General features: G+C 42.5%; 1 protein-coding gene across 2 annotated transcripts in view; it reads right to left on the bottom strand.

Moving 5' to 3' along the window:
* Window positions 1-21,535, bottom strand: part of LOC110529585 (centrosomal protein of 85 kDa-like) — an 86,379-nt gene extending 64,844 nt beyond the window's left edge. Inside the window, exons 1-2 of one of the 2 annotated variants that reach the window (XM_021611926.3) lie at window positions 21,386-21,535; window positions 6,183-6,341 (exon numbers count right to left, since the gene is read on the bottom strand). In XM_021611926.3, coding sequence (XP_021467601.2) covers window positions 6,183-6,341; window positions 21,386-21,401 — 175 coding nt within the window. In that variant the 5' untranslated portion in view covers window positions 21,402-21,535. Of the gene's footprint in view, window positions 1-6,182; window positions 6,342-9,883; window positions 10,460-21,385 lie in introns of those variants that run through there. The other variant, XM_021611924.3, reaches the window with a different exon arrangement.
* Window positions 21,536-22,689: the final 1,154 nt, after the last annotated feature.

The following is a 22,689-nucleotide window of genomic DNA, read 5'->3' as shown; positions in this document are numbered from 1 at the left end:
CCCAGGGTCCTTAGCTTATTGATTTCTAACCGTGCTAACTTGATTTCTAACCTTGCTAACTTGAGTGAAGGACTGTCCTTGCCAAGGCTTTGTGTGGCCTGCCCTGCCTCAACCCATCATTAGTGAGATGGGATAGGAGCAGCTGGTTTAGCGGCCGTGTTAGGGACTAGAGGGTTGACAGGGGCAGGGATCTGGGGGCCCAGCCTAACACAATTACCCCCCTCACAGTCAAACATTAATGAGATGAGCCCCAACTGGCCGAGCGTGCCTGGGATGGTGCAAATCTATAATAAAACAAATTTTACCACTTAAGTCCCTCCTGGGAGGTGGAAACTAGGCTCGGATCAGCAGGAGATTTGCTCCAAAATGGCTCCAATCTGCTAGAAACTGGGATTCTAGACAGTTAATCTACATGGATGGTTGAGCCGCCTAAATGCATTAGACACCATTAAAAGCACAGAGGGAACTGGGGACAATGGTTCCAGAATTCCCTCCAAAATGTGAGCCTATCCTGGGCCTACCTTCTACAGAAATGGAATTGGTCATTCAAAGGCTTGCAAGAGTGGGGGACTATGAAGAATGGAACATAGACACGTTGAGCTATAGACCTGACACCAACTATTGATACAAAGGGTTGAGTGTTGAGTGTAAAGCCTTCGTGATGGAGGAAGTGCTGAGCGCTTCATCAATACGTATGAAAGCTCTCTAGTATTAATGGAATGCTCAGGAGAATGACAAGCATCCTTCCTGCATGTCTTGAGCCACATCTGTGTTTATTGCAGGCCCATAAGTTACTGGGCTCAGGTTGCCTCTCCAAACCGCTGTCTTCTACATGGTAACCTAACACCCCGATAATGGCCTGGGCTTGACCTGCATTACGTAAAGCACTCCATTGATCTCGATGTCTCCGCAGGGCCAAAATCAGAATCTGAGAGCCTGGTGGTGTACACACACAGCCTATAGTGACCTCGGGACTCTGGAGAAGGACTGTAGCTGGAACTGCAGCATGGAATCCTACTACACTGTCCATGTCATGCCACAAACAACTCCTGGCCTGATGTCAGGAGGACCTTCACTTGGTCTTGACTAAGGTGTTAACCCTTCATGGAGCAGTAAACCCTGGCTGAACATTTCGCTAGACATTCATTGGAGTCATTGGAGACGTCAACAGGAAACAGACTGTAGACATGAATCAAAATCACTCTGTTGAACAGATATGTTCTCCTCTCACCATCCCCCCACATCTCCACCAAAGCCCGCCAATCAAAAGCTTTACAGCCTGCTACTCCAACCGTCTGACGGGCCTGTTTTACCCCAAACCACCGTGGTGAAGTCATAAGACACCCCAGAGGTAATTATGAGGAGGCTTGGTGCTGTCATGTCCATGTATAATTAGAGAGGAGGGTCATGGGGCGGCATGGTTCCAAACTGGAGGAATTTCCTCCTTGTTCTAGGTCACACGCGGAGGAGAGCTAATTTAGAAACGGGGAGATTCTATAGAAGGGCTCTTGGATTCTCCATAGGTCTGGAAAACTGTGTCGTTCGTTACAGGTTGGTTGACTCAGAAAGACAATGCATCAAATACTTAGCTCAATGCAATATAACTGAAGAGCAAAGACAGCGAGATAAAAAACATTCCGGATTGGATCGTTTTGTGGAAAACCAGGTCCCCCAGAGAGTTTGAGAGAGGGTTATCCGACACCCACCCGGATACAGAGATTACATCTAGGGACAGGATGACACAACCATAACCAATATATATTGCATACAAATGCAGGTCTCAAAAACGTGATGACTTCACACAATCAGGAAAGAGAGCGCACCATTACACCAATGTCCAATGTGCCTAGTAACTCACCAGATAGGGTCTTTCATCAGAGTTCTCTTACATTACCCCAGTGTGAACACGTTCCATCTCTGCACTTATACTGGGAGGCATTGAATCATGGATGTAAATATCCAAGCCTGCCAGCGCTAATACTAGAAGTCTAGAACACACTAAATGTAATTCTAAACTTTTCAGGGCTCAGATGAGCGCTTGTACAGTATGTGCAACCCTGAATACAGAACTAGCTACAGCTGACTTCATGCACCAATCAGATGGCTCCGAGCGGGCTGCTGTAGACAGACAGCCTAGCATGCTGGCTGGGATGGATGACCTATATTTACATTAATATTATGTCTGGAATTCTGAGGCTGGACAGAGTTCACTGGCCCCTTTCCGCTGAGCCTGTGTTTTGGCTACTAGGCTAGACCCATTGGTCGATGGCATCGGTGTCTCGCCATCAGAGGTCACTGGTGTTGGGATATGGGACAGAAACCAGGGAAAAAAGCAGTGACCTGGATGCAGCAATGTCCCCCGGCCGAAGGCCACCCATCCACTGTATCCTACCTCCTAATGAACCGGAATCAGGCCGAGAATAGTTACAACAAGGACAACAAGGGCTACAAGTAGAACACAAAACCATGTGGCATAAATAGTTTTGCATTCAAGAGTTTTATTGACAAATGTCAAAAGCAACAAAAAGTTCTGCCAAAGCAAAAACCTGATCAAAATGAATTCATACGAACGCTGTAAGTACAGAAATGGTTTGCTCACTGGGAAATGAATATCCAACTAGTCAGTGAAAACTGTGTGGAGTTTGTGACAGCAACTACAGTATGCGAGCTTATTACTGTATTATAGACCCTCTGTCCTGGGATTTCCTGTGTAGAAGAACCCCTTTCCTTCTAATGACTAATGTAGCTGGTGAGCGTGACAGAGCTAAACATGTGCGTGTTTCGTGAGAGTCCTAGCTTTCCATAGATCGCTTTTAATAGTTTATAGCTCAAATCATTTGGACTCTAGAGACATGTTTGTAAAAAAGGCCTGGCCCCGTGCACCTTGTCTCACAAGCACCCCTCTAGCTCAGCCCCCGTCTATCACACAGACTAATGTATCTACGGATGCAGAAGAAATAGACCAATACAATGGTACAACCCATTAGTCTGTAGCTCAAACACACAATGTTTAAAAGGGGTCAGAAGTCCAAAACGAGCCAGGGTTACGGTGGGACTCGTTGGGTTAAAAAGGGGATGGAAATAGAGCCGTTTGTGTCAGAAGAAAACCGAGGGAGACAGAAAGAGCTGAGGAGTGCACAAGATAGCAATCTCTTGATAGGGGGTACTGAGGGGGTATACTGTCAGTACGTTTTGATTGGATTTGTGTAAAACCAGATTGTCCCGTCATATGGGGAGGAAGAGATGATAAGCCAATTGTAAACGGTAGGCTTGATGCAGTGATTATGCAGTGGCTCCCGGAATAGAATCCTCCCTTTGTGTGGATTACAGCCATAGTCTGCACAGAATATCTCCTCCAGAAACCAAGTGTTTGGAGTACAAACACCAACGTTGCATAAATACCACATTAGAACCGCAGCTGTACATTGATATTAGAACAAGGAGATTAGTTGTGTCCCTGCTTGAACTGTATGGAGAGAAAGACAGATTTACCAGAAGCTCAAATGCCAGCGCACTGACATGAGGTGGAAATGTGTACACTGCAGGAGATCCAGAAAAGAGGGGGTTTAATAGCGAAAAGGTATCTTTCAAAATGTTGAGTCCAATGTCCTAACAAAACAAACAGGAAAAACAGAGAATTCAATCATCCCTTTGTTTTACATGAATCTTTTACAGGCACACAGAGCCCAGTGGATTAGCCACTTGAGCCTACAACGTGAACATAATCTAACCTTATCTTGCCTCTGTCCGTCTGTAGTTAGCCTAGCTACAGTATGTAGTCATGCTATAGGGTGGTCTCAGTCTCCTCCCAATGAGGTGGCGATAGCAGAGCTCCTGATCTATCCACTTAGACATTACAGCCATTGTCATGGCAGAGTCGCCCTAATTCTGATTCCAGCACTCTCTCTGCCTGTAACGATTCACATCCCCAGTTGTTACGGCATTCAGTAAGGAGGGTTTACGAAAATACAACAAACAAAACAATTCACTATTTGTGGTTTAAAATAGGCAGGATACAAGAGCCAGTACAGGTCATCCTGAAAGTCAAGTCGATGTTATCCCACGTGATCCTAACACGTCAGCCTGGGAGAATGAAAGAGTAGCAGCAAAGATGGAAAAGTGAGAGAAGAACTGCATCTGACCTTGTTTCTGGGCATCTGCGGTGCCTGATAGGCTCCTGAACTGAAGATATTGAGATCAATTAAAAGCAGAGCTGCTGCAATCAATGGGAGTCTGACAGGTCCGGTGCTCATCAGACAGAGGGAGGGGGGCTCAGTATTAGTTAGCTCCCCCCACACACACACACACACACGCAGACAGGCAGGCTGGCTGGCAGACAGGGGCATCAGAGCAGCTCCAGATCCAGCCAGGCTCCAGGGAGTGACTGACTGTGTGCCCTAGCCCGGCCCAGTGCCTCTGGCATGGGGGGAGGATGGAGAAGGACGGGGTGCCAACTGCTGGGTGCTGAAATAGTAGGCCAGCTGGGTGTTTCCGCAGGTAAGGACACACAGAACGTTGGCGCCAGGGGCACCAATCATCGCCACGGGCAACAATCATCGCCAAGGGCACCAATTAGGAACTGTTGACTGCTCGTGTCTTAATTAACTAGGAGGGTTCCCACGGTAACGGCACTTCCTTTGGGTGTGTGCTGTCTGTGTACAGTCGAGTGGGACACAGAGGTCTCTAAATCGAAGACTATGCTCTGCTATTGGGAGAGTCACTCTCCTATTCACTTTTATCCACATCTCTCACAAAGCAGTGACATTCACCAGTGTCTGAAGCTCTAAGTGTGTGAGCTCCTAAAGAAATACAAAACTATTCTGTGAGCTTGTTTAAATGATCCTAACAAAGCAAGGCCTTAAACTGATCTCCCCAGCGCAGCCCACAAAATGTCTCAGTGACCTGAATGTAGAGCATCTGTTTGAGCAGCCCTGGGCCTGAGGCAGGCTGTGGCTGGCCAGCTGTTAATGGTTATAGTGGTTATAGGGGCTTGATGGCCGGACCAGAGAGCCCCAGTCCCAGCTCCCAAGGGAAGGGAGATGGTAGAAGGGTCTGCCTGGGTCCTGACATCTGGCCCTGTGAAGGTTACGAGAGTGGAGAGCCGACCTCACCCTCTGATCTGGCCAAGCCACAACACCAAACTGGGTAGTGCTTTGAAGTTTGGCTACTAGAAACTAGTAGTCCAAGATGGACTTGTTTATAGGCAAACGTTTTCCTCTTGTATGTTCAAGTTGGACTGTAAGGCCTAGGATGTAGGACGCAGTAAGACAGGGAGTAATCAATCCAAATGTAAGAGCTGTAGTCTTGATTATTGGAAAGAATACATATCTTCCACTGTAGCTAGAAACTAGGATGAGAGACAGGGATAGTTAAGAATGTGTGTCCCAAACGATTCAATTTGGGTGGTTTAGGAGTCTCCCCTAAATCTCTGTTTATCTGTTTAATTCCTTCCAGTTAGCCAGCCAGTTTAGCCACATTACTGCCAAAAGGACATGACTTTGGTTTCCATTTCTGTTATCACTACTTTCTTTCAGAAACCCCTTATCCATAGCTTCAGAACTATTCATCTATATAACAGCAGAATATTAGCAAGAGGATGAAGTGAAGTAAGATTTTCTCTCTCTCTCTGTGTTTCTAATAATGAGTGGCGCAGTGGTCTAGGGCACTGCATCGCAGAGCTAGCTGTGCCACCAGACACTCTGGGTTCGCGCCCAGGCTCTGTCGCAGCCGACCGCGACTGGGAGGTCCGTGGGGTGGGGTGACACACAATCGGTCTACCGTCGGCCGGGTTAGGGAGGGTTTGGCCGGTAGGGATATCCTTGTCTCATCGCGCACCAGCGACTCCTGTGGCGGGCCGGGCGCAGTGTGCGCTAACCAAGGTAGCCAGGTGCACGGTGTTTCCTCCGACACATTGGTGCGGCTGGCTTCCGGGTTGGAGGCGCGCTGTGTTAAGAAGCAGTGCGGCTTGGTTGGGTTGTGTTTCGGAGGACGCATGGCTTTCGACCTTCGCCTCTCCCGAGCCCGTACGGGAGTTGTAGCGATGAGACAAGATAGTAATTAGATTTGGATACCACAAAATTGGGGAGAAAAGGGGGTAAAATAAAATAATAATAATTTAAAAAATAATAATGATATGTTTTGTGGAGTGTTGTGGTGAACCTCCTGTCTGTGCCAGTCCTTACCTTCCGCACTGTCGGAGCAGGACGTGCCGATACCCGTGTCACCACTGTCGGAGGCCGTGCTGTGGCGTCGTCCTCGGTTACTGTTACCGGGGACCGAGGAGGTACCCTGCCATGGCGACTCACACCCCGGGACCCATCCAGGAGAGCTGGTGCTGGAACCTAAAAGGCATGACCCCCGGTCAGGTAGGAAGGCATTTCTTAGTAACACTCACTGTTTACTACGCTGTAATAAATAGTCTGTTTCAGTCCCGACAAAGGTCAAACTGTCAAACGTTCTACCTTAACAATCCTGTGTTTTCATAACAGATAAAAGGAATTAGCCTACCACCCAGGGTAGCCTAACAGCTAACTCTTCCTGGTTACTCAGACTGGGAGAACATTTAGCCAATAAATGTTGTCTTGGTGGGTTACCTTATCTCTAACAGATCGGGATTGTTTGATGATTATTAGAGAAAACAGAATCTGCACAGCTGGAGACCCTAATAACAGCTGCTTAGCTCTGCTGGCATATGTTTTGGTTACAGACTACATTACTGTTGCTCTACACCCCTTCCCCCATCTAGTAAACACACAACTGCTAACTAGATGGCAAAAAACAGACCCTGCTGTCTGAAGCCCGCTTGTACGTTACAACTAGGATAGATCTACATTTCTCTTAATTACAGTCCATGTAATTGTGTTACACAGTCAGATATGGAAATACCTTTTGTCTCCTGCAATATTCAGCTTTTACAGATAGTGTGCTTGGCCCTAGTCTAGTGCTAAACTACACCAATCCATAACTGTGAAAAACAGTCACTAGCCCATTATAATAACAGTCCTCTCCTCTAGTGAAAACAAGCCCTCTCCCAGGCGTATGGAAATGAAAGCAGAGCCTACACAATATTTCCTGAATAATTTCAGATGACAGGAGGGATTTTTGGTTTCAGACTCCTCGGGTTCATTCAGGCATTTGCCCTTGTCACATTCAGCAACAGTAATGTGTGCATGGGTAATGACTCAGGTTGGACAAGGTAAGGACCAGGTGAGTCTCAAACACACTGTGGTGCATCCCAACAATCCATCTCTGTCTCTACACACTGCGGGGTCATATGTCCTCTATCTGCGAATTCTATTCTGACTGTGTAATCCGCTTAGACATGAGTCATTAAAGCTGTCCTATCTTGTGCCAGAAGGAGGCAGCAGGTTGAAGGGGGTGCAGCCTAGATGTGATATGTAATGTTGCTCCACAACATGGAGAGGTGACCGTCCTACTGTCCCCCTGCTCTACTGTGACCATCACAAAGACACCGGGCTGAGGCACTCCAAAATACACTTTAAAAACATCTATCAAAATTGTGCTTCAGAAGAGCAGAAATAATATTTCAGAACAGACTGCAGGGCTTGACATTAACGCTTGTCCGCTTGCCCAGGGCAAGTACAAATAATTGATGGACTATCAGATTATAGATTAAGTTGTGCGACTGAACAAGTAAATAAAATCACGCAAAAATCACAATATCAAACAATTAGGCTACTCCGATCAGAAGTGGATCAAAGTGTCTTCTGGATGCGATGTGTTCTACACAGTCCCCCCAATCTCCAATCAATGCAGAGTGCATTGGAGTATCATTATTTAGGCCTGCATTGACAGATCTCACAGCACCTTAGAATATAATTATTTAGGCCTGCATTGACAGGCACGAACTGTCTTTCAATCATGCAGTCTTGAGATGAGTTTTTTGGATCAAAGTGAGCCTTGCTACGTGCGCACATTTATTGATATTCATTGCAAGTTAAGTCAGTTACTTGCCCAGTTATAGCTCATTTTTGGTCAGCAATGACAATCTTGGAAAAGACGTTTGTGCACCTGGGTGTGTGCCAGTGGGTCTTTCCAGAGGACAGAGAGAGCGGAATACATTGCTCAGCAGGTAGAATAATGGTATAGCCTACAACAGACTAACTAGATAGCAAATTCAACACATATTGTTTAGTTTGGCCGGTTATCTCGCTAGTTAGCTATTTAGTTATACTCTGGTTGTACAACGCTCAAAATTGTCTAGGATTCTCATCTATTTTATTTGATACATTATTATTATTTTATAAAGACAAAAAGTATTTGGTGGCAATTGTAATGTTGCAGGGTGGCCAACCATCCTCCAGGAGAGTCCAGGAGAGATACTGTGTGTGCATGCTTTTACTCCAGGCCTGCTCAAACACACCACATTGTGAAAAATGTCCAGATCAACAGGACCTTGATAAGCGGACCCTGGTGAGTTTGAGCAGGGTTGGGACAAAAGCCTGCACACCCAGTAGTTCTCCAGATGGAGGGTTGACGGACCATGTGTTTTATACAGTAGCCTATCAATGCAGTATTTTACTTTGTGGGGGGGTTAAGTGCCTTGTTCAAGGCCATAATGACAGGAGATTTAATATATGGGATTAGAGACCAGCATCTGTCCATTGTCAAAACCAGTGATAATAATGACTGTTATATTGTGAAGTGGTTCTTTGAATCACACTTTTCAGTCACCTTTTTGGCCCGTGGTGTTACAGACCATTTTTTGGGGTGGGGACGACGACAAGTGACTTGAGCTTTGGGATAAGTAAAAAATCTGTCCAACTTGTAAGAAGAACAAGTGGCGAAAAAAAAGTTAATGTCAAGCCCTACACTGTCCTGTCCTGCAGTTCAGGTGGCAGAATACTTTTTTAAGACTTTATATCAAATTGTTGTTAGGTAACAAAAACATTTTGTACCCCTTATTCTCCCCAGTTGGTAGTTACAGTCTTGTTCCATCACTGAAACTCCCCTACGGACCCGGGACAGGCAAAGGTCGAGAGCCATGCGTTATCAGAAACACGACCCTGACAAGCCTCACTGCTTCTTGACATTGCTCGCTTAACCCGGAAGCCAGCCATACCAACAGCCTGGGATCGAACCCGGGTCTGTAGTGGTGCCTCAAGCACTGAGATCCAGTGCCTTAGACCGCTGCGCCACTCAGGAGGCCCTCATAACAACATGTTAGTAGGCTAATTGCTTTGAACTTGGGCTGAGTAGTTTTTGTTAACGACGTGTAGTGTTATTACATAGTTGTGAGAGACAATGGCCAGCTTGGCCAGCTTTAGAGGATATAGCTAACTATAAATCTGGCCACATAACATACTTAGCTATAATAATTGACAACGCAGAAAGCCGTCAGTGACTCATTGCTCAACAGAAGAGGGCGCGCAGCGGTCCATTCATCATAATATAATTCTAGCGACATAATATAGCAAGCTATATCAAAATGTTACAATGTAGACATCTTTCGAATCTCAGTCCAGAAACAGAAATCGCTATCAGGACGAGCAGAACGCTAAATCCCCCGATGAGGGAAAAAACTCCGCTCTCTCTGCAACCTGCATTATTTTGTCATGAACAATTAATAGTCATCTATTCAGGAATTTCCATTACAATGTCGCATCAACAACGAGGCTTCATCATAGCATTATCAAGAAACACCAGATGCCCCGGAGAGGGCTACTACTGCTAGCTAGAGAGCTAGCTGAATCCGCAGAAACCCTTCTGTATCCATCAGTTTAGCATCAGCTAGCTAGAAGCTTGTGAAGACGTTCACCGATATGAGCATGAGCAAGGCTCTAGTCTGTTCAGACATTATTGCTATGAAAATATCAACACAGGGGTTTTATTCTTCTATAAAATCTAAATAATAAGATCTTACCTGTTTTAAAAGTATCAAATCCATCCTCAAATTCGTTTCTCCCCCACATTATGACTGATTGTATGCGCCCGATCGCAGTGAAACTCCGAGGGTAGAGCAAAACGTGATCAAACAAAAGGTGGAGAGAATTCCTCAAGAACTTGCCATGATTACATTGCGCGAAAGGACAATCATAGCTTTAAAACTGAAATTTAACGGTTATTTATAACATGTCTTCTGCCCAAAACGAGCTCCATAAGTCGAAAATCTGGGTAAAGTTGACTGAAGAACTAACTACTATTAAATCGATGGCAACAGCAATGCATGGAAGGATGTGATCTCACTGAATGCCACAGCTCCTGGCGAAAGGCTCAATCTGAGTTTAGTCTCCTCCCCCTCAAACAGTGCTGAGACCACTGCAGCTCGGCAATGGTTGGGTGCTATACCTCAGTGGTTGAGTGCACTGCATTGGCGACCCTAAACACAGCCAACCGGGCATCATATAGTTTTCTCACATTCTGAGAAACGTTTCATTGTGTAGTTTTTTGGCCTTTTGTTTTTGAGCTGCTGTATGCAGTCAAAGGGAAAATGCCACCTGACATTCAGCAGTCTTCGTGAAGTTTCAGCCCATAGGTAAGCATCATGCATAAATTGTGACGTTTCTTGGCCCGCTGTCAATTGTGTATTCTTTATTTATCAAGGTGGCGTGTATTCATGGCTGCAAAGGGAAGCCAGAGTTCTCCCCCAAAATGACTAAGATATAAAACATAAAATCATTTAACTCCCATCTCTCTGTGTTTCATAATTGTCCTTAAATTCGCAAGAGGCTGAACGTATCTCAGCGGCGCGCGTCGTGTGAACATTTGATCGCGCAAAACAGCGCCCCTCTGTCTGCATGTAAAGCCCATTTTCTGATGCTGTCTGGTCTAAAATAGTATGATATTGTGGCTGACCGTAGCATTGAATGCAAGGGAAGACAGCAAGCATGTGGCCTCCCTTGATAAAATAAATAAATAACAATAATAGCCAATAAGTGTTGAGCTAATCTGCGTTCCACTGTGAATAATCCTGGAGCACCAAAAAAAAAAAAAAAAAAAACTGTCAAGGGAAGCCAGTTTGGATTTGGCTTCACACCAATCACATCACATCAAGCCACATGTCATTGACAGAAAAAAACTTGAATTGTTGCGTCTCTGTTGTTGTGTTGTTGTCTTCCGGTGGCTAGCTAGCTAGCAAAAATTGTCCCTTTCCTAAACTAGCTATGGATGGAGATAGTGATTTGGACATGTGGTTTTACTTAATTCTCCGTACTGGCCAATGATTATAACGGCGATTCCGAAACAACCATAAATACATACATTGTGCCTCTGGCCTGAGAGGATGGAAGTTCAATATGTAGATAGTTGTAGTAGGCTAATGTTAACTTTGGATACACAGTCCAAAGTGTAATTAATAACTTTACCATGCTCAAAGGGCTATTCAATGTCTGCTTTTTTTTTTACCCAGCTACCAATAGGTGCCACACTTTGCGAGACATTGGAAAATCTCCCTGGTCTTTGTGGCTGAATCTGTGTTTGAAATTCACTGTTCAACAGATAATTGTATATGTGGGAAACAGAGATGAGGTAGTCATTCAAAAATCCTGTTAAACACTATTATTGCGCACAAACTCAGTCCATGCAACTTATTATGTAACTTGTTAAGAATTATTTTACTCCTGAACGTATTTAGGCTTGCCATAACAAAGGGCTTGAATACTTATTGGCTCAATACATTTCAAGTTTACATTTTTTACGTAATTTATTATGGGATATTGTGTGGAGGCCAGTGACAACAAAAAAATTGTAATGTAATACATTTTATATTCAGGCTGTAACACAACAAAATGTGGAAAATGTCAAGGGGTGTGAATGCTTTCTGAAGGCACTGTATGTGTAACTAATGTGTAATATATAATACACAATAATACAAGTTTCACACCAAAACAGTACTGCCATGAATAGGTTACCAAGGTTACCCCAGAAGCCTCAGTGATGTGGAATCTTCTCCAACTAAAGTCTTCACACCTCTAATCAGCTGGCTCTTCACAGGGAGACTCAGTAGAGTAGTATATTCACAGTTGTGCTTGGGGCCCTGTAAAAGGCACCTGGTTAAAGCTGTCAGACAACAACAGCAGTCAACAAAGTGAGATGAGCTCTAGTCGCCTATATTGATGCCAGTTACCAAAAGCAGGGCTAAGGGAAAGGGGATACCTAGTCAGTTGCACAACTGAATGCATTCAACCGAATTGTATTTCTTCCACATTTAACCCAACCAGTCTGAATCATTCCTAATGTAGCATTCCTAATGTAACATTCCTAATGAAAGCCTACACATTCCTGCTACGTTCTATGTAGCTATTGATACTTTTGTACTCACATCCTGAAATGATAAAGAGCACCTTGTAGGCTAACATTAAGCTGAAAACAGGGTGTGTGTTTTTGCTGGCAGCAAATATTATTTTAGGCCTTGTCTAATGTTGGTTAACCCAGAACTAAAGTTTTTGTAATTGGTCAGATGCTTGATTAGGTTCTGCAGTCTGTCCATGAAATATTAGACCTGGCTTTGCTCTGTTTAATTTCTAGCTAGTTATGTGCTTCACTGTAGTGTTGTCACGAGGCCCAAAATGTACTAACGATATGATACCAGGTCAGGTATCAAGATACCAAGTAGTATCACAATACCACCAAGAAAATAAATCTGTGGCCTAGCATCCTGTTCACCCCACGGCCCGGGATTAGATTAAAACGTTCGTTGACATAGTTTGTGAAATTATCTAAAATGCTTGCAAATCCCTTTAGAAAGAAAAAAAGTAATCTCGGGTAATATGCGTAAAAACAAAAGGTACTGTTTAGGCTAGAGAAAATACATTTTCTTGGCTGTAATGCTGCAACCATTTTCCCTCTCTGGCACTCAGAGGCTGTATGACAGTGAACTTGCAAAGTCTACCCAGACTGGCCTGTGCGCTTGGTTATAACCACTATATAAACCCATCATTGGTTATAACAGGTGATGGAATGCTCCAATGTAACATATTTAGAAATGTAACAACAGAAAACTCAACAGGGTCTTCATCCCTGTTTGTCATCACGGCTAAATTATATTTTAAAAACTGATGGAGGAATAGATGTGCATGAAGAGCAGACAGAGAAGCAGGTGATTGAGGGCTGGTAGGCGATGTGGCTGGATGATTACAGCTGCCACAGATGATATGCCATGAAAGTGAAGTAGATATTATTGGACCTGTGCATACAAGAAACTAGTAGCTGTTGATTAAATTCAACTGAATGTATAAACCAAACTGACTTTCTAAACATTTTATTATAACAGAAGCCAGTAGGTTCTTTAGATCGGTAGGGCTGAAAAAGTCGGTAGTATCATATGAAATGGGACTACGGTATTCTAAAATGTTGGTATCATGACGTTTTGGTACCGTGATATTACCATGGTATCGGTATACCATGCAACACTACTTCACTGTCCAGCTTTGTTCCTCCCTTGAAAAATAAATAAACCTCAGTAATCTACCTCAAATCCATTACAAACCTTGTCATCAAATGTTTATTTTTACACAATATTTGCTTGGCAAAAACATAATAATGTGGCAATAAGCAACATTTCAGCAAACACAATTTCAAAACACATCCTCCTGCTAACTTCAAATAGATACTTCCCCCTAACCGCAGGGGTTCCAGGATTATTTCCAGCAACATCAAACTGTTTTAGCGACTGATGGACAAAGTCTGGTAGTGCTCCAGTTCTCCCTGTCAGAATAACCAACAGAGGACTTGGGAAGCATATCAACTCCTGTAGAAATGGCACTATGGTTATCCTAATTTATGTTCCTTTAACTCCACCTTCTAGTGAGTTTATACAAACTGTCATCTTCTATTTTGACTAATGCTCTCAGCTGTAAGGATATTTATTTGGCGACTTTGGGTCTTTTGAGTATCATGCTATACGGTTTAAATGTCAGCCACCAGTGCTGGCTATAACCCCTATATAGGCCACCAAAGGACAGCCCCACTGTCTTTACTGAGAACTGTGATAAAATCATTGTGTTGGGCAATTTTAATATTCATGTTGACAAACAGACAGTCTCCAAGGCCATTGAATATATGAATATTTGTAGATCTACGGGCTTTATCCAACATGTTACTAAGCCCACCTATAACCGTGGCCATACTCTGGACCTAGTTATTACCAAGGGGCTTTCTACTGACATATCCTCTATTGTTGATGTTGCTTTATCTGATCAACACTGTGTATTTTGTACTACCTTGCAGTGGTGTAAAGTACTTAAGTAAAAATACTTTAGAGTACTACTTAAGTAGTTTTGGGGGATATCTGTATTTTACTATACTATTTATATTTTTACTTCACTACATTCCTAAAGAGAATAATGTTATTTTTACTCCATACATTTTCCCTGACAACCAAAAGTACTCATTACATTTTAAATGCTTATCAAGAGAACATCCCTGGTTATCCCTACTTCCTCTGACCTGGTGGACTCACTAAACACATGCTTCATTTGTAAATGATGTCTGAGTGTTGGAGTGTGCCCCTGGCTATATGTAAATGATGTCTGAGTGTTGGAGTGTGCACCTGGCTATATGTAAATGCTGTCTGAGTGTTGGAGTGTGCCCCTGGCTATATGTAAATGATGTCTGAGTGTTGGAGTGTGCCCCTGGCTATATGTAAATGATGTCTGAGTGTTGGAGTGTGCCCCTGGCTATATGTAAATTGTGTCTGAGTGTTGGAGTGTGCCCCTGACTATACAGTGCCTTGCGAAAGTATTCGGCCCCCTTGAACTTTGCGACCTTTTGCCACATTTCAGGCTTCAAACATAAAGATATAAAACTGTATTTTTTGTGAAGAATCAACAACAAGTGGGACACAATCATGAAGTGGAATGACATTTATTGGATATTTCAAACTTTTTTAACAAATCAAAAACTGAAATATTGGGCGTGCAAAATTATTCAGCCTCTTTACTTTCCGTGCAGCAAACTCTCTCCAGAAGTTCGGTGAGGATCTCTGAATGATCCAATGTTGACCTAAATGACTAATGATGATAAATACAATCCACCTGTGTGTAATCAAGTCTCCGTATAAATGCACCTGCACTGTGATAGTCTCAGAGGTCCGTTAAAAGCGCAGAGAGCATCATGAAGAACAAGGAACACACCAGGCAGGTCCGAGATACTGTTGTGAAGAAGTTTAAAGCCGGATTTGGATACAAAAAGATTTCCCAAGCTTTAAACATACCAAGGAGCACTGTGCAAGCGATAATATTGAAATGGAAGGAGTATCAGACCACTGCAAATCTACCAAGACCTGGCCATCCCTCTAAACTTTCAGCTCATACAAGGAGAAGACTGATCAGAGATGCAGCCAAGAGGCCCATGATCACTCTGGATGAACTGCAGAGCTCTACAGCTGAGGTGGGAGACTCTGTCCATAGGACAACAATCAGTCGTATATTGCACAAATCTGGCCTTTATGGAAGAGTGGCAAGAAGAAAGCCATTTCTTAAAGATATCCATAAAAAGTGTTGTTTAAAGTTTGCCACAAGCCACCTGGGAGACACACCAAACATATGGAAGAAGGTGCTCTGGTCAGATGAAACCAAAATTGAACTTTTTGGCAACAATGCAAAACGTTATGTTTGGCGTGAAAGCAACACAGCTGAACACACCATCCCCACTGTCAAACATGGTGGTGGCAGCATCATGGTTTGGGCCTGCTTTTCTTCAGCAGGGACAGGGAAGATGGTTAAAATTGATGGGAAGATGGATGGAGCCAAATACAGGACCATTCTGGAAGAAAACCTGATGGAGTCTGCAAAAGACCTGAGACTGGGACGGAGATTTGTCTTCCAACAAGACAATGATCCAAAACATAAAGCAAAATCTACAATGGAATGGTTCAAAAATAAACATATCCAGGTGTTAGAATGGCCAAGTCAAAGTCCAGACCTGAATCCAATCGAGAATCTGTGGAAAGAACTGAAAACTGCTGTTCACAAATGCTCTCCATCCAACCTCACTGAGCTCGAGCTGTTTTGCAAGGAAGAATGGGAAAAAATGTCAGTCTCTCGATGTGCAAAACTGATAGAGACATACCCCAAGCGACTTACAGCTGTAATCGCAGCAAAAGGTGGCGCTACAAAGTATTAACTTAAGGGGACTGAATAATTTTGCACGCCCAATTTTTCAGTTTTTGATTTGTTAAAAAAGTTTGAAATATCCAATAAATGTCGTTCCACTTCATGATTGTTTCCCACTTGTTGTTGATTCTTCACATAAAAATACAGTTTTATATCTTTATGTTTGAAGCCTGAAATGTGGCAAAAGGTCGCAAAGTTCAAGGGGGCCGAATACTTTCGCAAGGCACTGTATGTAAATGATGTCTGAGTGCTGGATTGTGCCCCTGGCTAAAGAAAACTAAAAATGGTTTACTTTATGTAAGGAATTTACAACTTTTACTTTTAATTGAAATGAAATGTCCTTTTGATACTTAAGTATATTTAAAACCAAATACTTTTATAATGTTACTCAAGTAGTATTTTACTGGGTGACTTTCACTTTTACTTTAGTCATTTTCTATTAAGGTATCTTTACTTTTACTCAAGTATGAAAATTGGGTACTTTTTCCACCTCTGCTACCTTGTTGCCCATAGCACAGAGTAATACTGAACACATTATTAAGAAATGCTATCTTAACTCTGAAGTTGCTACAGATTTTATTGAGTGTATGAACAATACTCCACCACCTATTCTGCCTTCCTCTTGTGATGATTTAGTTGATAACTTTAATAGCAAATTAAGGGTAACCATTGATGCCAGTAAAGTTGAAAAAGGCCACATCCAAACAGAGAGCCCCTTGGATGAGTGAGGAAATGAATCAATTAAAGAGAAATTGCAGAAAGGCAGAGCAGAAGTGGAGAGAAAGTCAAAGTTGCAGGTCCATTATGATATTCTGAGAGAGCAACTTGACATATATAACAAGGCAATTAGAAATGCCAGATGGGCTCATTTCTCTAACTTGATCACTGTTAATCAGAATAATTAGAGAGTGCTCTTCTCGACCATTGATGGCCTGATAAATCCTACCTCCTCAAACCTATGTGAACTTTCCTCCACATCTAAATGTGATGAGTTTGCAGTATATTTTAGAGCTAAGATAACCAACATTAGGCTGGGTATCAGTCAGCCAAGACCTGATGATAAGTTTGATGATATGTGCCCTAGCCTACCAGGCAAAGGCACTATGGATTGATTTCCCCTGGTTAACACAGACATGCTCAGGAAAGTGATATCACAACTTAAGCCTTCTACCTGCCTTCTCGATCCTATCCCTACGACCTTCTTCAAAACAGTTTTTAATTGCATATCTGAAGAAGTTCAAGCTATTGATAAATCACTCCCGGTTTGCTGGCACTTTCCAAACTGCACTAAAAAGTGCTATGGTGAAACCCCTTCTTAAGAAAAGTAATCTAGATTATTCAGCTCTTAAAAATGTTGGGCCAATCTCCAAACTTCAATTCTTAAGCAAAATTCTAGAGAAATTGGTTTTCAAACAGCAGAATCATTTTTTAAGTGTCAACTGTATTTAAAAAAAAAATCCAATCTGGTTTTCGTGCCCACCACAGCACAGAGACAGCCTTAGTTACAGTGGTAAATGATCTTAGCGCCAACACAGATGCCAAACAGCTCTCTGTCCTGTCTTACTCTTGGATTTAAGTGCTGCATTTGACACTGTTGACCATGATGTCCTTCCGGTCCAGTTCTAAATTGGTTTAGGACCTATTTAACTGGTTCAGTTTATATATGTTACCCCTTGGCAGCGTTTTCAGCAAGCACAGCATTGGTTTTCACTGCTACGCAGACGATACACAACTTTACATTTCTGTGTCACCAGAGGATTTTAGCTCCACGGATAAATGATTAGTCTGTATTCATGATTTAAATACTTGGATGGCTCAACTTTCTCCAGCTAAATCAAGACGAGGTACTTATTATTGGAGCCAAAGCACAGAGAGAAAATCTTGTCGCACATTTTAATTCACGGGCAATAAAGATAAAACGACAAGTAAAAAAATCTAGGTGTTATTTTAGATTCTGAACTAAATTTCGAATCACACATTAGGAATGTGACCAAATAGCTTTTTACCACCTGAGGAACATTGCCACGGTGCATCCGTTTCTCTCTCAGGTTGATACAAAGAGACTCATCGTACAGCACAGGTCCTGACCAAGACCAGATGGAGAGCACACATTACACCGGTTTTAAGGTCACTGCACTGGCTGCCTGTGAGTTTTAGAATTAACTTTAAGATTATTCTATTGGTTTTTAAATCAATCCATGATTGTGCACCTCAATACATGTCCGACATGCTTTTAAGTTATATATCCAGTAGGTTCCTCAGGTCCTCTGGCACTGGCCTTTTAACTATCCCAAAGCCTAGGACCAAGAGGCATGAAGAAACAGCCTTTAGTTATTATGCTCCCAGACTCTGGAATAGCCTGCCAGAGAACCTGAGGGGGACAAAACTGTGGACATATTAAAAAGAGATCTTAATACACACCTTTTTTAGCTTTGTTCAGTTTTTGTTATTATTTAGTTTTTATCCTCTTATTTTTGTTGTGTAGTAACTATTTCCAGTTTTTATTTGATTTATTTATTTTTGATTATTCCATGTCTGAAATGTGCTCTATAAATAAAGCTTGATTCAATTTGATTTAATGCACTATGCAGAAATCGTTCCGCCATTTCCTGGTTGCTAAAATTATAATAGTTTGCCTAATTTCAGTTTATGGTACAAAACAAGCAACTATAGTGTAAAGAATCATAGTAGCAACTAAACCTCTGTGAAATATATTTTCCATAACCAAAAACATTGTATTTTCATCTGTTTGAAGCTGGTGTACGAAAACAAAGCTTAAAACCTGGATGCATAGAAATAGCGCACACGGAACAGATATACCGCTTCTGCTTTCAATAAGAATGACAGATCTATAACACTAAGGTCTGGTCACCCAAAAAGTTACACATTGCAGCTTTAAGTTTGAACAGAGGAGCTTCCTTAGCAACATACAATGGTGTCAACAAATGGACAAATTGTGATAAATAAATACGTTATTGTTCATTACACAGTAAGATCTCAATATGACAGAGATCATTCCCTGGCCATTAACAGGTTTAAACCTAGTGAAGAATAGTTGGAAGGAGCACACCAATGATAATAACCATCTAAAACATCACAGACAAAGCTTGTGTAATATTTCAACGTGAGCCACACTTTTGCATCACTACCAGACTGTCAAATTGACCAGATATGACACAGGAGGACCGATTGCACTTCAGTTCCATTGCTACAATGGCAGTCATGCAGAATGAGACTGTTTCAGGCCAAGGGGAACAGCCCCCTTGCATAATTATTTGTGTACAGCATTGTCCTGGTTCAATTACCCATACCCTCTCAATTAAACAAGTGCCATCCTTTGTGTGCCTGCATAAAAATGCAATTGTCTCAATAGAAGAGTTAAACAGAGCTGCCAAAAGACATAGGACACATGGGGAAGTGTGTGTTCTGAATCATTAAATGTGTTTTTCAATAAAAGACTTACTACCACAAAGTGAGAGCACATGATGGTTGCACACTCCCCCTGTTATTGCATAAAACATGTGGCTAGTATGATGGTAGTGTTCCTGATGTAAGACAAATATAGTGTTTTGTTAAGGAATTTCATCCCCCAAGGTTTGCAGTGTTATACAACACAGTAAACATCAGAAATGGGGTCTAAATCCATCATCTAAATCCATAATAACGATATAAAGAAAAGAGAAGTGTAAAAAAAAGATGACAGAATTAGCAGGTACAAGAAATTCCAGATAGCAAACTGTACAATGAACCAAACACAAAACTGGGTCTCTCAACAGGACAGAACATGAATGGTATTGCAACAGCGTATTACATAATCACCCATTTCCATCATCAACATGAGTTACTGAGAACACTCTCCCGTTCAGTCACATACTTGACAACTTAGTACTTTGGCAGCACTCCAAAAATAACTCGGATTCGATTCGTCAATCACCACTTCTAATAATCATTCTACTGTCAAAGCTAGCACAATTGTAACTGTCTTCTGGTGATTTTGGAAAATGTTTGGGTGAGGCCTGAAAAATAACACCTGCGTATAAGAGGAACTAAGTTGTGCATATATCTCTAGACACAGAGCAGACATGTAGTTCTGTATGGAACCCTGGCACTGCAAGACACAACATACCGTCTCCACGACAACAGTGGTTCTTTCAGTCAAACACCATGGCCCACTCCCTCTCTGAACAGTGGACAACACTCTTCAGCACAGAACAAAGAACACTTCACATTTACCAAACAATCCTTGGGCTGCTATCAGCACACATTTAAGTGTGATTAAACTCATGTCTGGTTATTTTCAGATGCACCTTTTATGAGCAGCAAAAATAACTTCAGTAAACATTTAACGTGAAGAGGCTTGTAAACTCGGCACATTACAAAACCACATCTGGAATGTGACTAAGTCAGGGAGAATTCCAATACAACTAGCTAATACTGGAATGCATTACTACAAGACTGCTCAAAGAAGGCCTCATTTTTCAAAGCGAAGACCACATGTTTTGGTATCAAAGCTGAAGTCTGGCACCCAGCCCTTATTAGAGTAATGAACACAGTCGCTATCCAGTACATAACATTTCCTCTCAAATAATATTTCTGTTCCACTGAGGACAGCAGTGACCTGCTGTTTCCTTGTTGTTTTCTCTCCCTCTACCTCAGATATTGGATCAGCAGAGGTGGATTCCATGTAGAATCTCCACATCGTTGTAGCAATATCAATCAAGAGGGACTTTGGGCAAATGGAGGAGTGTCAGAATCAGTGTTTTTGTGCATGTTATCAGCTCACTGCAGACTGCTACCTGCGCCCACTTCCTGTTTCTCAGCCAGGAAACCAATGACTTGGCCTGAACACACTACTAAAGCCAACCTGCACAGCCCACAGCACACACGCGTCAACAGAAAACCCTGGCCAGACCATGTGTGACACTAAAATACCATTACACTAGCATGACCACTACATGTTTACGGAGCATTGGCTGTTCACATGCCTCAACTTTAACACATTTCTGCCAGAAATAGTTTCTCTGAATAGTGCAATGTATGGCAGAGGTGCTAATGGAACTCGAGAATATATCAACAAGATCCAAAGGGCCTCTAGAATGGAATCTAGATAAAAAACAAGTCAAATTCTATTTTAAGTAGCCTTAATCCAAAGACATTTACTGTATTTTGGTTGTATCCTCGAATTCACATTTTTCCATCGGTTCAAACCACACAACCAGATTTAATGTATTCATTTTGATTGTGAGCAACTATACACCGACATGAACAAACACGAGAAAGGAACCATGGCATGAGAAAAAATGATCACTTACACACGTTCTTCTTCATGAGCACTTCAGCACACAATGCAGGAGCAGAGTGAGGAAGTGGTAAAGGGTTCAGAATGCCTTGACATGAAACAACACAGGAACTTGATCAGCCAATCACTTTCACCAAACACAGCAAAGTTACATTTTGAATACAAGAGGTGCAAATGAGCAACGTGGATGACTCGTGTCACACTTCGCTTTGTGAATTTGGCCTATTTTTGAGGAAGGATTCAAAACATCAAAGGAGTCAAAAGATCTTTCACCTTTTAACACACGTTATAAAGAAAAAACAATATCATACAATCTTTCGGCAGTGAAACATGCAGCGGGAACACAATCAAGTTACAGCTTTATGGCTGAACAAGAAGCCTGCTTCCTCTAGGCCTCTAGTAAATCTGCCTGTGTTCACCATTAGACTTAGTCAAAGTGCACTTCTCAAACCATGGGTTTAGGTTGCCTGTTAAATGCCATCTTGATGGGGTGTTTTATCTGACCCTCTGTCGTTAACCGTATAGATCAATATTGTTCGTCTACATTTTATGAAGTGTCTGGACAGGCCCATGGTCTCTACTCCAGCTTCCACAATCTCCTCATGGTCATTCCGGAAGCTTTGAGCTCCACCTTCAAGTTGAACCAGAGGTCAACTAAACTTCTGCAATAGATCTCTACACCCCTTTCTTCCCCCTCTTACTCTAAGATAAGATCATTTAGGTGCAGTTTTGGGAAGTTCAGTGTGAAACGCAGAGGATGCTGAAAGCTGGTAGTAGTAGTGTCTTTCTACACAGTAAGTGTTCCTTAGTCAGCAGTTATATTATGTTCAGTGTGTTCACCCTGCAACAGTGGTGTTGTGTTGCCCAACTTTTTGCATCAACAATGTTCTCATACACAGTTGAATACATCTCAGTGAGAGAGTTATGAATGTATCTAAAGTGTAAGATTGAATCCCAACCTTTACAGTAGAAGTGAGTTTCAAAAATATTGAATCTAATGCATGTTGTTTTCAAACTCGGACAAGGTGAGTTTAGGTGAAGTGTACTGGCTTGGAGGTGTTGTCAGTCACGTTAGACTGCACGAGTTCATACCTCAGGCATCCAGCTCCTCTGACAGGAGTTATCTATCAGTCAGTGTTCTCCACTCAGCTCTCCTCTCTGTTCCTGCAGCACCATTGCAAAAACAAGCCTGTGAAATATCTCCAGTCTGTTTTTGTAACAGTGTGCAGCCTTCCAGAGGCACGCAGGCCACCTTTAACTGCTGCTCATTCCTATGGAACCCGCAGATCTAGTACCACAGGTTTCAGGGGCACGTTG

This window comes from Oncorhynchus mykiss, chromosome 8 (genome assembly GCF_057628025.1).
Source record: "Oncorhynchus mykiss isolate SJ-2025 chromosome 8, ASM5762802v1, whole genome shotgun sequence".
Classification (NCBI taxonomy): Eukaryota; Metazoa; Chordata; class Actinopteri; order Salmoniformes; family Salmonidae; genus Oncorhynchus; species Oncorhynchus mykiss.
The sequence above is the reverse complement of the archived record's forward strand: the minus strand, read 5'-3'. Positions and strand labels throughout refer to the sequence as shown.